We start from the raw sequence: 17,708 nt of genomic DNA, 5'->3' as shown, positions 1-17,708 counted from the left end.
CCTGGTCAAGTACATATTAATTGCCTAAAATGTTACAGGGGATGTTTGCAGTTCTGATCTAACATGACAACTTTTTTACACACAATCCATCTGCAGTACTAACAAACAGATCTATACCTGCTGCATCAGCTGAAATCAACCATTGTACTTTCTTTCTCTCAGACACACACACACACACACACACACACACACACACACACATAGCCTTTCAGTTCTGTGCTGCATTTGGCTCCTGTGGACTCCATATCTAATATAAATAACAGGAGGAGACCTTCACACACAGACACTTTTCCTATCCTGGTGGTGGTTGTTATGAGTTGCTCTCTTATTGGCAGGAAGTGTTTGTGTGAAACAGAGGGAGCGCCGCATGTTGTCACAACAGGAACGGGACAAACATGGACCTCAGATGCGCACACATAGCATAGTGCTGACCAAAGCACAGCATGGACAGAAGGTTTGATACACAGTTCATTCAACAGTCACTAACAAAGTCTGTGGGAGAGTCACGACTCAGATATAAAATCATCATAGACTAATGGATTATTTTTGGAAAACATAGAATATAGAAATTAAGGTGAAGGGTAATGCTTCTACGATACCTAATGAGTGTGGTCTCAGCAAGCATCCCAACACAACACTAAACAATGCCAAAGAAGAGCTGAACCAAACCAAACTAAGCCAAATCAAAAGACCTCTGAGTCATCTTGGTTTCTGACAAGTTATTCAAATAACCAAAAACATATTACTGACAGAATCAGTAAATTTATTAAAAAAACAAGGTTTAAAAGTTTGGTTTGATTGAATTTTAAAGATAATTAGAGATTATGTCATTTCATTTTTGTGAGCTACATGTATGCTGACAGGCTGTTTTATTATTTCAATACTTTTTTACTTTAATACTTTACTTTTTTTATTCTAATCCTTTAATACTAGGGTTAATTTGTGGGTAGGACACAGTCAACATTTGAATCAATGACAGAGAATTGGACTGAGAGACTCAAATAGACATTTTGATCTTCTTAATTTTGACTTTCTTGTAACTGCCATGAATCAAACAAATTACAAGGTTTTGACTTCTATAAGTGAACAAGATGCAGCATTTTAAAATCCACCTTTGAGCCCTACACTCTGAGAAGCTTTGATATGTTTTTGCTGGAGTATTCCTTGAGAACATTTTAGGGGCTTACGGCGCTGTCCGTGGTGCTGATCCTACTTAACACTCAACAAAAGATGCTGGAAATCCAGATCAAATTCACTGGTTGTCCCGCTGTTATTCAAAAGCAGTGTCGTGGTGCAATAAACTTCAGGACTAACATCAGATATCAGTATCATTGCATTTTTACTGTGCACACCCTACATAACCCCAGTCCTCACTGTACTTCCCTGCAGAGAGACAGCAGTATATTGAAAAGACATCTGGGTCATATTTCCGATTGCTACTACTAGTCAGAAGGCTTAAATAACATCAATACACGTGTTTCCACTTTATCTTTTTGACACCTACTTGCTCCCAGTTGCACAGATTATGAAAGACAGCAAAACAAATTACCATAATTATGCAGACGACATACAAATTTACATTACCATGCCATGTAACCCTGTTTAAGATCTCTTTGAAACAAATAAACAACTGGATATTCCAGAATTTATGTCAGTTAATTAAAGACAAAACAGAAGTGAATGTGTGTGTACCCAAAGAAGAAAGTTTAAAAATAAGTGCCCAACTTCACTCTGCAAAGTTAAAAAGCACAAACCCAGTCAGAAACCTGGGTGTCAGCTTTGACTCGGACCTAAATTTCAACAGCCACATTTAGTCACAATCTTCTCGAGAACATTTCAAGAATCAGAGGACTAGTTTGTCAGTGTGACTGAAGTGCATTGTTTTTATTACATGTCTTATCTGTGCTATATCTTAATGCCTGGATTGGTTTGTCTTGTTTTTTTGTTTAATGTGTATTGTTTGTGCACTTTAAACCACTCTTGTTTGGAAAGTGCTATATAATCAATAAGGTTTTGTTTGATTGATTGAGATTCTGAGATTAATCTTCTAATGATTCACATGACCAAACAACCAAATATTCTCACAAAGATGAGTAGCAAAACCACCTAGCATTGATGATTAGCAGGAACATTACTTTTCAATAAAAGGCTTTATTTATCTCTTAGTTTAGTCACAACATAATAAATTACATAGTGCTATATTACCTGTGCTTTAAAATAGATTTGCAATGTTTATCCTTTACCACATGCTTTTCCTAAGAGACCTGACACTGTTTTTTATAGGAACAATTCAAATACTTTTTCCTTAAAAGAAACTGATCAAAGTTTTGATTTGAACCTAACTTTGTCTCCTGCAACTTGAAATAGTAATCCATAAATCATGTTTGCACAACCTTTTAGAATTCATAAGCTATACATCATAACTTTTAGCTTAATGAAAGGATTTGGTCCATGTTGTACCTTCCAAGACATTTGCATACTTTAGCTAATGAGAAACTTCATTACGTTCTGACAGTGTCTAGTACTCCATAATGTATTTTGCCATCTTACATGACTTAGGCGAATTTAAGTTTGACCTGCATACTAAGCAGAAAACAAGTGAGTCCATTTGCTTTTTCTGGTATTAACCTTGTTTTTTTGTTATTTTTATTAATCCTTCCAACACACTTCTTCTTTCTTTTCTGGCATTTTAAAAACTTTGCACTGCATACTGATGGTGGGTTATTCAAGGATTTTTATTTATTTATTTTTTCAAAAACAAAACTCAGACAGCTAGGAAATGTCTTACTGTCCTGAAATAACTTATGAGGTCCAAGGACAAGTGATCATGTGTGTTAATCACTGGTCTTACCTATAAAACCTCCAAGCAGCTTTTCTGGAAAAAGTCTCACACAGACAGACAGATTACACGCTAATCTTCTTCCAGAAAAAAACATTTATTTAGTGAAGCAGCATGCAGTGTGGCTTTGTGTGTATGTGTGCATATGTGGGAACTAAGTTTAGGCCACCTCGAAAGCATCCCATTAGCTGAGCCAATCAACTCTTATAACCTGGTTTCCTTGGTTACAACCTTCTAAGTTACTCCCAGCGTACAAAGATCCAGGATGGTGCTTGTTCGGCACCATCCTGTGAGTCAGTATATAAAGTCTATCTTTGTGAGGACAGATTTAAATTTTACAATTTTAGGCTGGAACCTCAAACATCTTTCTGAGGGTCTAGTCTTGGTTTCAGAGGTACATTCAGGATTAGTCTTAGGTCTAGTCAAGCACTGATTGTGATGAATATGTTCCAATTAATAATATGGAAATATCTTAAAGGCTGGACAACATGTTATATAATAGAAGAGGGCAAACAGTCGTACATGCTTTTAGGCCATCACTATACTAAATAACAATCCTGTTGCTTTATCTGCATTTTAAACACATTCTGACCACATCTGCATTTTGTTTCTGACAGCACAATTTTTTTCATTTTAGGGTTTTCACACAAAACAGAGTGTGTGAAAACTTAAACTCGGTAAAACTCCACAGAATACTAACAGGTAGTACCAAATAAAGAGACAAAGACCATGCAATCATGTATCAAAAAAGTTTTCTAGATTAATACATTTATCAAATATGTCATGAGGAATTTTCACATTATCATATCTTATGCATTATTTCAATACTCACCCTCTGGTCGGTACTGTGCTACTATGGTAACGGTCTGTCCTGCGTTCTTCAGAGCTGCAGCTGCCTGCTCGTGTGTTGCAGTGGACAGGTCCACACCATTCACCTACACAAACAAACACACACAATTAGAGCTTAGATTGAGGCAGATAAATAGTAATAAATGTATAGCAGGCCTTCAAAACACATCTTAGTTGGACATTATCTCACACATGTAGCATTTGTGTACTTTGCGAAGTCCTCTTTAATACATAAAGTAATCTTGTCTGCACTTGCATGCATGAATAAATAATACACTAATTCTGCTGGGACTGTCAGTGTCTCAGCAGTCTGAGGATTAAATCCAGCTTAAATCCCTTCTGTAGAAAATTAAACTCATATTTTTTTCTTTAGGAACAGAAAATACAACTTCTACACAGACATATAACTAAATAAAGCTTCAGCAATCACACACAATGCAGACTCATCACACATGAATGGTAATATACAAAGAAAACAACACCATTTAATTGAGACCTTTGATTTTTAGCTTGCTGTAGACAATGCAAATCAATAAAATGATGCATTCTGCAAGTTCAAAATGTTGAGCTTCAGCAGAACACTCACCCTTATTCTTAGCTGTATGACTCCACGTCATTATTGTAAAGAGGCAGACAAACAAAACGTAGATGGGCTCTTGAAAAAAATAAACTGACAAGATAACTCCCTCAATGAGGCGCTATATGTAAGTTATACAGGAATTAAAGTAAAGTTAGAATCAATAATCATAAAGGTGATGGCAATCATGTAAGTTCTCAGGTTACTTGTATGAGGTGTTTGCTCATACCGACAGAATGCGATCTCCCTTTCTAAGTTCTCCACAGAGATCAGCTGGACCTCCAGCAAGTATGAATGAGATGAAGATTCCTTCTCCATCCTCCCCTCCAACAATGTTGAATCCGAGACCCGTAGAGCCCCTCTGCAGCACCACCCGTCTGGGTTCCCTGGGGGCAAACATAAATCACACATTCACTGCATTAAGGTAAAGATGATGATGGAATCCTACTTCTTTAAGCATCGATAAATCACGTGTCAATGTTTATATGTAATAAAGGTTACAGTTAATAATTTATATACGAAAGGACAGAAAAAAACACAACAATATTGCTACTTCATTTAGTGGTAGTAGTGTATGTATCAATGTATGTTCTGAATGAGTTAAATTTGTGATCATAAATGGTCAATTTTAGTGGGAGTAATGGTCATTTCTCATTAGGATTATTTAACTTATTCACCAGCAGATGTCAGTATTGCACTTTCTCAGTTTTGTAGCAGCGTCGCAGTTTGAGTTAACATCCACAATTGCAGGTGTAGGGCATGAGACGCACACTTCTAACGATTTCATTATTTGATTCTTTTACCATTCCACACACCTTAAATGTCTTCAGGAAAAGTAAAGAAACACTTTTTCCTTACTTTTTTTACTGCCTCAGAATATCTACTTAGCCTCCGACTAAAAAGGTTCTAACCATTCATATGAAGTATTTGGCTGAATCAGCCACAAGTGACATGTCCACTCTGAACATAACTCTGGTTTTAGCACCACAGGAAATTCTGGCTTCCTTGCAGAATGCAATGCTGCATTATATAAATATTCATACATATAATGCTATATCAATTTGGGAAAAAGAACTACTGGCAAATGGTTTCGGCAAATATCCAAAAATGAATGTACTGGAAATGTTATTGTGGTAGAAAAGCTAAATTAGTGTATTCCTTGGTCACATATTACATCAAAAAAAGTATCAAATGTGTCACCTGATGACACCAGCTTTGAAAAAAAAAAACAAATGTAAGAAAATTATGCTCATTCAGTGGTTATTTATTATTTCTCTTTTGCATGACTAATCAGAGAGAAAAAGATGAAAGAGAAATTTGAAAAAAAAGGGCAGACGTCAAAATAACCATCCTGCTGTCCGCCAGAAGCTTATCAGATTTATCATAATCAAAGCATCCTCATTGGCCCAAAAGTCTGTGACAAAATCAGTCATACTCTGGTAACCAGGGTGATGCCAGTCAAGTGACGAGGGCTGTTATAGGCAGTAATCCCTCCATTAAAATGGATTAAAGACAGTAGAACAGCGCTGAGTGTATCTGCACGTGTGTGTGTATATGTGACCCGAGTTTACATGCCAAGCAAACTTCAGGCAAATGCCATCTGCCTTTTTTTTACCAAAAACACACTCATATACAAACCGCTGCATTGCAGGCAGAAAAGGATGAAGGTTGATCAGCATATATTGGGACCTTCACAACCATATTATTGTGTTTAATGGTTTTATAAAACAGCACTGAGGACCTTTTTGAGCGTCACCGAGGACCTCAGAGAAGAACATGAGACAAGTCCTGATGGAGGGAGCAAAGAACTTTATAGAAAAAAAAGACTGTATACCAGGTAAACAGCTGAATATACATTATGTACCAAACTAACAAAACTGCCTAATAAATAAAACGGTTTGTTAGTGCAAAAGATAGAAGTTAAAACGCAGCTTCTCAAAAGTTACCTTCAAATATGTAGTAAAATATTTGCAAATATTTGCAAACTTTATCCTTAATCAGAAAGAATCAAATATAATAACTATTGAGCTCTCACCTGGTGACGTCCTCATCTCCGGTCATGGTCCTGGGCAGAGGTGAGTATCGTGGTGTGGTCAGAGGGGCGGGGCTTACAGACTGGCTACCGCTCATGTAGGGGCTTATATGGTTATCCTGGTGTGGGGAGTATGCTAGATGAACGAAGAACAATTTTATTTCATATCAATTTCAATTATCAATGTACATTTGAAACATTGCTATGATAGTACTGTTTTTGGTTATGAGATACATTTACACTTATATTTAGATCAATCACTGTTCCTACAGGGTCAAAAACTATTGAATAAACCTTTATAATTAAATATTCTACTCATACACTGAGATGACGAGTGTGATATGTTTGGTTTGGTAACATGTTTGAGAGCCGTGATAAATGTCATGCTGTAAGATAAAATGCTGATTTGGAAAAATGTCAGGTGGCCGTAAGCCTGTGGACCAAATTGACCCTGTCTGACATCAGAATTTTATAAAAACCAATTGACAAGAGGAAGAGATTGATGTGGAACATATTCAAAATATTAACATACATATTTCTAAGCAACTTTTAATGCTTTTAAAACTGTCAGACTTTTTGTTCTATTACAATGGACAATTATATGACCACAATATGACCATAGTTTTCTGGAGAATTATATTCATAATTTCATTTTAAACCAGAAAGTCTTATTTTTTTTATTTTTTATTAACATTCTGTGCCCAAAAAACCTTTTTTTGGGCACCAACTCTTTAAGATATTGTATCACCATTTTAGATACATTTGATGACATATTTATTGAGAGACATACTTTTAATACTACTTGAAAATATTCTGTATCTGATGTGAGATGTGGAGTATGTGATATTAATCTCTGTAACACTTTGATGCCACTTCACAGTGTTTCTTAAATGTTTTGTTTGACAATTTTCCTAAAGGAGGCAATGGTAACATATTTTACCACACCGAAGATCCAAATCGAAGAATCATATCAGAGCTCCAAGTCTATCTAACTACCTAACTTATCCTTATGTCATCAAGATCCAATGCATCAGCAAACAAGTCACTTGCCATGAAAGCACTTCACTTTCCTGATTTGCCTCCTTCTGCTTTATAAGATCTAGAGAACCTTATACTCCGGTTGATTGTAATGATGACTGTCTGAGATTTTATGATTTATGAGTGAGTCACTCTGAACTGGACTCTTTTCTCCAACTCACAGCTCAAAGAAAAAAATGTAGCTTTATTCATGTGTGTGATCAGAAGCTTTAGCTTTAGTCAATAGGCATGTACTGAAGAGCTGTCAGGTGTGTACTCACAGTTAGTGACATCAGGTGGAGGGAAGTTGTCGTTGATGAAAAGGGAAGTTTGTTTGGCTACACGGAGGTACACAACATCAGGAGTGGACTTCAGTGCGGCGACTGCCTCCTCATGAGTCACCTCCTCCAAACAGGAGCTATTTACCTAGAAAGAAAAGTAAGTACACCATATATGTAGATGAACAGACACACAGCAAACACAAGATTGATACAATACACCTGAATGCCACAAAAAACACATCATCACGCAGTTTTGTTGAGTTGTGCAAGAATGCATCAAAATGTGGGAGTTCATGAGAGGCGTTCATATTTGCAGGCAATTTTGAACTGAACATGGCAGCTTTTAACTGACAAACGTGAAGCGAGCCGAGCTCTCTCTAGAAGAGGGAAGAACTTCTTTAAGGATGTTCTTGACGGGTGCAAGCTCCAGTGGGGGCCACAGATTTCACAAAGATTTCTGCACCACTTACATAACAGTAACCATGTTGTGCATACCAAGTTTTCATTCTGTCCTTTCTTGAGTCATGCACAAAGTATGATTTTATCTGTTTTCATTTTTTTTTGGTGTATGACGTGTTGATTATTTTTGGAATTGCATTTTTGAATTTTTTTTCCACTGACTGCTGAAGTTACCTTTGGTGTGATGTTAATTGTCAGACTAAAGCATTTCTCACTGGGCTTCTGCTGGGAAATATTCTTTCATCGTATGTGTGAACATGATCAAATGAAGTAGGCTATGCATTAAAAACATTTTATGAACTTGTTCATTTGGGGACTATGAACTAAATTCAGAATTTCAAAAGGATAATTATGAACATGAACTTGTTCAGTTTTAATCCGTGTGAACTGAACTTTATGCCAGTTCTTATGAAGTGTTAAATTTCACAGTTTTTCATGTAAACTCAGGGAAATTAATTTATTTGCATTTAAGAATATATGATTTGTGTTATGTCATGTGTTTCGATGCTTTTTATGAAACATCCTTATCTGTATTTCTATTTACATTGTTGTGTTAAAACATAATTAAATAAATTCTGCACAGCTTAACTACTTCATTTCATTCCTGATATGGACTATGGTCTACAGCAAATATCTGCTTTTGTGTGTACAGTCAGACTCTGATGAAAACGAGAGAGAGCACTGAGTTGTTTCTTACAGCAACAAGTTTGTCCCCTATTTGTAGCCGTCCATCCTTGTGTGCGGCTCCTCCCTCAATGACTTTAGTTACATAGATGCTGTTGTCGCCAGGGACATGCTGGTTTCCAACACCACCTGCTATACTGAATCCTAAACCTGGAAGAAAACATTGATGGGTCAGATTTCTACTCTTTGTCAAGTTACTGGAGAACATTCTTAACATTAGGTATCTTCTTTCGGGTTTTTCATGGCTTGAATGGTTCCAGTTGCTTTATCATTCCTCTCTCCTCCCTGCTCAGTCATTTTATTGCATATTTGCTGCTTGAACATGCCAATTATGAGACAATTCTAGCCAACTGCTAAACATTGTACAGTTTTACTTTAAAGCATTAGCTGATACTTTCATTTCTTAAAAACAACTTTGAAAGCCAACACTAAACCTCATAGCCTATTCAACATTTTAAATCCAATGTCCTAATATAGTACCAAAACAAGTAAACTATATGTGTGTTAAAGCTCAAAGACCCCAAATCAATGTGCACGTATCATTTTCTTACCTTTGGGCCCTTTGACCAGTTTGATATCCATGACTCTCTCAGCAAGGCTCCTTCTGCGTCGTATACACAATCGGACCAGACCTCCGGCCTCCTTCAGTGCCTCCACAGCCCCGCTGTGAGTTACCTCCCGAACATCCGTTTCATTCACCCGAACTATACAGTCATTAACCCTGCAGTAACATCACATACAGTAAATATGTTTTTTGACTTGTAAATGGAGATAACTGAGGAGAAGCAAAACATTTTAAGTCCATTGCTGTCATTATAACCATAAAGGGAGAAAATTATAGAGACGACACTTTTAGTAGCTTTACTATATTATGAAAAATAAATAAAAAGGTTAACGAACATTGGAGACCTCATTAATAGATGAGTGAAGTAAAATAAGACTCTATTTTGTTATAATGCAGAACTCTTAAGAACAAGATGTTACATTTCTGTTGTAAGTCGAGTGTGGTGTCATACTGGAACAAAAAACAAATGTCTGTGTTTGTACCTGAGTCGTCCATTCTGTGCTGCTGCTCCACCCGGTATAATCTTAGTGATGAAGATTGAGGGGTCCTCTCCAATGTGGGGGTTATCAGTGCCTCCAGCAATACTAAACCCCAGGCCTGAGTTACCCTAAACAGACACACAGATACAAGGTGTGACTAAATGCTGAAAAAATTAACATCCTCCGAGCATTATTACCGCTTTGAAAATATCAATTGTAGTGTGTGAAACTACTTTGTGTGGAATTGCTGACAGTCCAGGATTGAATTTACAAAAGCATTGCTTGCATATATCACCCAGAGGCCAGAGACATATTTTCAGGGGGGACATATTATTCTTCTGCCAAAGTTACAAAGCTCATACTCCACACCAGAAGAAGTTATTCTCTCCCAAAGGAGACACAGCTCCTGAACTATTTGCAATCCAGATTCAGTCGTCCACATCGCCATGAAACACATTTGAAATGTGCCTGTCAAGTGGGTAGTTTGCCACACATTAGAAAAAAAAAAAAAGAATAGGCTGATTTTTGACTAATCATCGCAGATTTGGCCTTTAGGGAGGAGAGCCTTAAAGAGACAGAAGCTAAAACAAAGTATAAAGTATAGTATTTCAGACTGAATGAGGCAAGAGATGCTTCAGCAGTGTGAAAAGCAGATTCAGTTCGGTAGGTTACATAGGGTCCTGTTAGTCTACTGGAGTAATTTGTCCATAAGATGAATCCTTCTTGTTACCAAAACCTAACACATTATTAATACACAACTATACTGCATCTAATATACCAAATATTATTTCTCCAAATCTTAGTTATCACCAAGAACCATCTACCACCTCTTAATGCTATTGGTTTACAAGCTTCATTCAATATCATCTAAATTCTTAATTCTTGGCCAGAACTAATAAACATAATATGAACAAATAGCATGTCCAACACATAACAGATCAATCCTGTAAACTCTACACACACACACAGCAAAAACATTATCTGAAGATATTAATTGCTTGGCGACTCATTCACTCACTACTCATGCTCTGTCATGGGCTTCAAGCTAGAGTAATGTCTGCGCTTGTGTTTGCGTGTATGTCCATGGTGACTTTAAAGCAGATCCAGTCAAGCAGACAGAACCAGGTCACAGGAGAAAAGAGTGATGGAGAGAGACTGAGCTACAGCCTCGGGTGTGAGAGAAAGGGGAATATAATGAGAGAAGAGGGGTTTTAGAGGGCCAGGAAAGGAAAGTAGGGAAGGATGGACAAGAAATGGAGAGGACAAAGGAAGAGGGTCAGCAGAATCAGATCAAGGCTCAGGCTGAGTAAGGGAAAAGAAGAATGATACGATGATGGTAGAGGGGAAAGATAATGGAGGATTAAGACAGCTGATGCAGGGCAAATGGAAGTTTAATAGCTAAATCTATGTGGTTGTACAACCTCATCTTTTTTAAATTAACATTTTTATGGTAATATATGCCCCCTAAATTGTTTGACTTTCTAAAATAACATTAAAATAATCACCTTAAATCATTATGTGGCACATAAACATCTGTTTATGACAACTTTAAAGGGCGCTAATGACTCAACCAGCCTCCTACTGGAGCAAACAGTGCATAAACAGACATACTAAGGGTCATACTACAGAGCAATAATCAAGATTAAGCAACACTTTAATCTAACTATTAGCTCTTAATAATTGTACAATTTTCAAATTTAAACTTAGGAGTCTAATTTAATTTGTAATAATAAGATATGACATATCTTGAAACATATTTTGATGGTGTGTATGTTGCAATATCTTACCCGCTCCAGTGTGATTTCTTCATACTCATAGTCTGCTTCTGTTCCATTGACCTGTCAGAAACAGAGGAACAGGGAGAAAATAAATACCAAATACTATGAAAAAACTGTAATCACCTTGACCACTTTAATAAAAGCGCACAAGTATACACACACATATGTATATATAGATAGATATTGATATTTTATATCTATCCATGTATATATATATTGATATATAAATAGGCTAAAACTACTCGAGTAACTCCAATCACTCAAACTAAAAAAAAAAATCCTTGTTAGTTGAGTAGCATGTTAGTAGAAAATATAGGAAAGCTGAGGCTTGCACTCAAAGCACTTTTAAATTTTTTGTCCTGTATTTTTTCAAAATAGGAACATATATTTAGTTTTGAAAATAGCCTTTGATTAAGTTCAATGTGTAAAAAACACTGCTGCAAAACTCTTCAATGGAACCAAGAGAGGATCTTACTTTACTCCAGTTTTATAATCTCATTTATCTCATTTATAATCTCGTTTTATAATCACTTTTTTTCACTGACTTTGTAATATATTTCTGGGTTTTGCATGCAGAAGCCCCCCACGTTTCAGACCTGTTAAATATCTTCTACTCAGAGCCTGAGTAAACCAGGGAATCATTCCTTTACAGCAGTGGTTGCTTTACTGTTGAATGCACCTCTCTTATTTTAGAACTTTTAGAGTTTTTTTTCTCTTCTTTTTTCTTTTTTTTAGTGACAGAGCTGCTATGTATGTGTACAATTTTGTTTATTTTTTACTATTAATGTTGTTGTTTCAATGGTTTAGCGTATTCTATTGTTAACTTTATCTGAGAAATATGCTGTTTAAGTAAACTTCAATCGCTTGCCTATTTAATCCAAAGGCTGACATGATTATCTGATTGTTTATGCACTGATCAGGTCAGTAAAGCCACAACAAAAATCAGAAATGTGAGTTTACAACATTCATGAATGACGCACAAATCCCAAAGATTTAACTTGTAATGCGTACTTAATGATGATGCACGTCTGATGTCACATTTAAGAGCATCCCTGCTGAATTTCCCATGAGCCAATCGAAATGCTCCACCTGAACTGCTCTCACTATAAAGCATATTAACATCTACAGTACATTTTCGGACTGCATGAAAAGGGCACAGAGATAAATCTGATAAGACCATCATATATGCTGTGCTCCACCCAGTTTATAATGTTTTGTGTGTCAGATACAGCTGCTGCAGGCGAGCACTCCCACACACAAACACTCACAGTGGTCGACTGGCATCCCAGTGGCCCGTGTAATCCGCCTGGCTGTAATCTGTGTCTCTGTGCAGTCAGATTAGTTTAGACTTTGAATTTCTGCTGCTTTCAACTGAGGACATAGCTGTCTGACAACTGCCATGTACTGTACTGTGTGTCTGCGATTATAACAAAACACACTCTTTAGATTCAGACTGGGTGGCATCTGGTTATAAACTAAATCAATTTACTAAGGTCATGATGAGAGGCAGATGTGTGTTCAAATGTGTCCCTATTTGCATAATTTTTTTGCCCTGAAGTAACCTTATCAGTAGAATCGGTGAACACTGATCCAGCTTTATTGTTGAAAAACTGTTTCTGCTTGTGTTTTATTTCAGTTTTAGTTCAGAAGGGAGTAATTCACAATAATTATTAAATGAACTTATCTAACAACAGAGCACAGGGATTCTCGGCAGCAGCTGGCTTCCAGTAAGGCAACACCTAGATTTATCAAATTCAAGACTGAGAGTTCTTTGAAACTAGGAATCTGAAATAGTGTAAAAAAAAAAAAAAAAAAATCACTCCACATATTACATTATTGCTTGTACTGTTTCTAAAAAAAAAATAAAAAATTTATAAGTACGGTGCACGATTTTAGAATCTCAGAACACAATTAGAAATATATTGATTGTACTATGAAAGGGTTTTATATATTTTACAGGTCAGGGAAACTCACAGAGTTGTGTCACACCTTGGTTTCGTGTCTCTGCTAACAAAAATATTTCTTGGCAATAAAAGTACGTCAACAGCTCAAGGTGTGTGATTGGTCTGTCAGGACTGGTTGATTTTTTTAGCCAACTGGATCCAGTGACTGTATTGTAAACTAATACTGATAACATTAATTTGTAAAATCAGAAATAAACTGTATTTAGGTTAAAACTACCACAACATTACAATGCATTTCTTATTGACGAGTGCTCTGAGCCTCAACAGAGGTCAAAATCAGGGCGCTTTGGTCCACACAGAGCCACTAAGATCTAATTCAATGCTTCTCTTGAATCAGTGGGAGTGAACATTTTTGCTTTTTCTCAGGAATCTTCTCAAAAAAGAATTAGGGACACAAAAAAAATGTTGTATATCAAGCATTGGCCTCTGAGAGGTTACAGTAGGGTGTGATGTAAGCAATTAATGAAATCTTGCATCAGCATCTTTGAAGCAGTACTCACATATGGCGGAGTGTCGACGCTGTCGGTGTTCACCACCACTGGAGGGGGGTTGGCCTGCAAACAAAAACAGCAGAATTATTAAATGCTTTTAATCAAAAATAATATTACAATGAAAAAGAAGCTCGAGAACCACTATTAGACTTAAACAGAAAGCAGAGGTTATGACTTACTCGTCTCAGGTTTTGGTACAGCATGTTGAGTACATCTGCTATGGATTACCACCATGAAGCGACTGCATACACCGCATGACATACTGTACAGCCCTTTTAGTGGACAGTACTAATGTATCACACTGCAAACCACACTATGTAACACTTTTATCAAACTCTGCTATACTGCCATAAAGTACTCTTAGCAATTCAGTTCTGCACTACAAAGCACTCTAACACCCTTTAATGATACATTTCTAATAGAATTCTAATAGCAGAACAATGTACCACTGCAGCGCTGCATGATTTTATGACACTATAAAATGCAACACTATCATACTGTATATGCTGACCGAACTGACTCTCTGAAATTAAGCCAACATTCTGTCGGAATTTAATACACTGATCATCTGCAATTGATGATCTGTCATTTCTCCTCTCCTCTCTCCACTGCACAGTATCTCCTGTTTTCTTTTTTCTCTCATTCCTTCTCACAAGTGATTTTACTCTAAGCTCCTTTTTTCTCCCTGGCCTCGTTCAAGATCCCAGGCCTTCACATTTCACTGCTAAAAGAGCTAGTGCCAGAGTAGCCACAAATGACTAGCATTAAATAATATCCTTTGGTTCCAAAGCAAGCAAATAACAAACCTTACACCAGCTAATAAAGAACCCTGGGTTGCTTTTTTATCCTCATATTTGCAAGTGCAGCATAAATCTTTTTGCCTTATGTCCTCTTGTCTACTTTCACTTTATCTCCAGAAAATATTTAGTGCCTGCAAGTTCACCCTCTGCAGCTCTAGTCCTGTCCAACACACCAGCTTTGCATGTGCTTGTCCATGTAAAAGCTCCAGCACTTGTTCTGTAGAAAAAAGTTAACAAAACAGGCCAGCCACACCAGCCCACACTGACTTCAGAGTATGAATGTGCAACAGAGCAGCAACATCATCTATCCCCCTGCACTAATCTCTTTCTCGCATCCACACTGTTGAACGCATTTATCTCCTCTCTCTCTCTCTCTTTCACACACACACACATACATTTTTCTCTCCCACTGCCACATGTGAAACTGTCTGTCAGTCAAGCTGACTCTATGCTTGATCCCACATGGGAAGAGAGAGGGGGTGGGGAGGATGGGGTCACAGGGATTATAGGTATGGTGGGAGGAGTGAAATCTGCCTGCTCAACAGCAACAACGAGGAGGAGCAGTGGGGGGAGACAGATGCACACAAACAAAACACACATACAGGAATAAAAAAAGGGCAACAGCAGGTTGAGAGCAGAAGTGGAGAACGGTTCAGGCAAAGAGGAGGGGCTGGAGGCTACAGTGCAATTCATGGATGCTGAGACAGTGAGGACATGCTGACAGATGCAGCTGCTATTGTCGTTTGGTGTGTATGTGTGTGTGTGTGTGTGTGTGTGTGTGTGTGTGTGTGTGCGCGTGTGTGTGCGTTACTAGAGGAAAGAGATTTATATAGGTTAATTATTACCACAAACATGATGATGTTTCTGAAACATCAAATAAACAACAGGCTAAAGGTGTCTCAACATGAATAAGAACTAATTTAAATGACCAAAAAAAATGTTCCAAACAGAAGGATTAATTCCTAACAGGCAATATGGTGGCAAAATCTGTATGCTTGACAGCATTTCTAGAATACAAAACTATCACATTTCAGGGAGAACACACCAACAAAACACAACACACAACTGCATCTTAGTAGACAAAAACATCCCAATAAAAGGATCAGCAACAAAATAGGACGTTTGCAGAAAAACTGATGAGAAAATAGAAAACAAGACATTGTATTTCGTACAATGTCTGTTTCTGATAAGTTTTGGTGTGTGTATGTTTTCTAATTTCATTCTTGGTTTTATTGAGGTGTTTTGGGGCTTTAGGGCGGTGTGGTTGTTGGCACTGTCTCCTTACAGCAACAGGGTTGTGGCTGGAGCATTTCTATGTGGTATTTGCATGTATTCCCCATGCATGCATGGAATCTTTCGAATACTCCAGCTTCCTCCTAACATTCAAAAGCCTGCATGTTAGGTTAATTGGTGATTCTAAATTGACCCTTGGTGTGAGTGTGCATGGTTGTTTGTTTTTTCTGTGGGCTTGTGATGGACTGGTAACCTGTCCACGGTGTACCCTTCCCTTTCGCTCAGTGGCAGCTGGGATAGGCTCCAGCCCCACTGTGACCCTGAATTGGATTAAGCGGGTATAGAAAATGGATGGCTGTTGTGTTTTGTCATATGTATGTGTCGTTTTTTTTTACCTCTGGGGTCACTGTACTAATTAAATAGAGTTGTCCACAATGTGCTGAATGAAGAGCTATTTGAAAAGCTTGCATCTGAGGGGTTTTCTACGGAGTAGGATTAATGGCTTAGCGAGGTATGTTGAACCTAAAGTCAGAGTTTTCACAGTTATGAAGGTGGATCTCTTTTAATCTGGGTACATCACCATGGTAACTTAAGCTGGAGGCATAACCTTCTCCAGAACAGTTTATGTTAAGAGTTTTGGATTAAATTGTCTGTAAAAAGCACAGTCTTTTCACCATTTGTTTTTCCCAGATGATATCTCAGACATCAAAATTAGACAGAAACAATGTTAAAAACATTGTAAGGGAGAAGCATTGAATCTTTGTTGATGCTGACTGTAGCAAAATTTATAGCACTCATTTGACGTTAAATGAACATCAGATTGTCAAATAACTGTCAGAAAGTCATTTTGGAAGTTGGTTTTAGACGTTGATGGAAAGTTGGTGTCTTAATCACCAAACTTAATCACAATTAAATGTTGATTTAATTACATCTTTTCAGCTTAGAATTAGTTAAATAGTTGATCCACTATTGATTTTTAATCTACTAAAAATCAAACCTCCTGATCAAAGATCAATATTAAATGAACAATTAGCATGATTCTCAGCTAAGGGAAGACTTTAAACATTGATTTGAACTTTGTGGCACCAAATAAACTTTGACATCAGAGTAAAACAAACTGTGGAACATTTATTGCTTTTCGATGCAAAAGGGGCTATTTATGTTTCAATATTTTTACCTGATTTGTTGTCAAGACGGTTCTGTATTTATGACATTTTTAACACAACTTTGAAAATTCGTCAGTACATAAGAATATTCAGTCGAGAAATATTTCACAATTTTTTTTTTCTAAGACTTAGACAACATGATTTCCAGGATATTATGGGACACCGAAATTAATGCACTTGTGTATCAGGTTAAGCCTTATGTGCAGCTATCATATTAAAAACAAAGCACAGGGATGCTGTAATTTAACATCTTAATGACTTGATTATTATTTTATTCATGGCTCTCCATTCAAACAACCTACTCTTCTTATGAATGAAATGTCAGGTGATGTGTATATTTTCTGCCAAAGAAGGAAGGAAGCATAAAATGTTTTTTCTACGTGAGTGTGCACATGAAAAGGAAAGCCTGACTCTACAAAGAAAAACCATAATGCCTCTCATAGCTGCCGTTACTTCTGACTAGAGTTTTACGTATTGTAAAGCCAGCTAACACA

At 37.0% G+C, this 17,708-nt stretch overlaps 1 protein-coding gene across 5 annotated transcripts in view; it reads right to left on the bottom strand.

Moving 5' to 3' along the window:
- The window catches only part of LOC142400733 (discs large homolog 1-like protein), a 111,763-nt gene that overhangs the window by 30,140 nt on the left and 63,915 nt on the right, over positions 1-17,708 (bottom strand). For all 5 annotated transcript variants that reach the window (XM_075485905.1, XM_075485907.1, XM_075485908.1 and 2 more), the window contains 9 exons: positions 14,025-14,078; positions 11,570-11,620; positions 9,786-9,910; positions 9,290-9,459; positions 8,752-8,888; positions 7,596-7,740; positions 6,301-6,433; positions 4,495-4,651; positions 3,672-3,774 (listed from right to left, as the gene is read on the bottom strand). In XM_075485905.1, coding sequence (XP_075342020.1) covers positions 3,672-3,774; positions 4,495-4,651; positions 6,301-6,433; positions 7,596-7,740; positions 8,752-8,888; positions 9,290-9,459; positions 9,786-9,910; positions 11,570-11,620; positions 14,025-14,078 — 1,075 coding nt within the window. The remainder of the gene's footprint in view (positions 1-3,671; positions 3,775-4,494; positions 4,652-6,300; positions 6,434-7,595; positions 7,741-8,751; positions 8,889-9,289; positions 9,460-9,785; positions 9,911-11,569; positions 11,621-14,024; positions 14,079-17,708) is intronic.

This window comes from Odontesthes bonariensis, chromosome 15, assembly GCF_027942865.1.
Source record: "Odontesthes bonariensis isolate fOdoBon6 chromosome 15, fOdoBon6.hap1, whole genome shotgun sequence".
Classification (NCBI taxonomy): domain Eukaryota; kingdom Metazoa; phylum Chordata; class Actinopteri; order Atheriniformes; family Atherinopsidae; genus Odontesthes; species Odontesthes bonariensis.
Note: the sequence above shows the minus strand (reverse complement) of the source record. Positions and strands in the feature narration are given on the sequence as shown.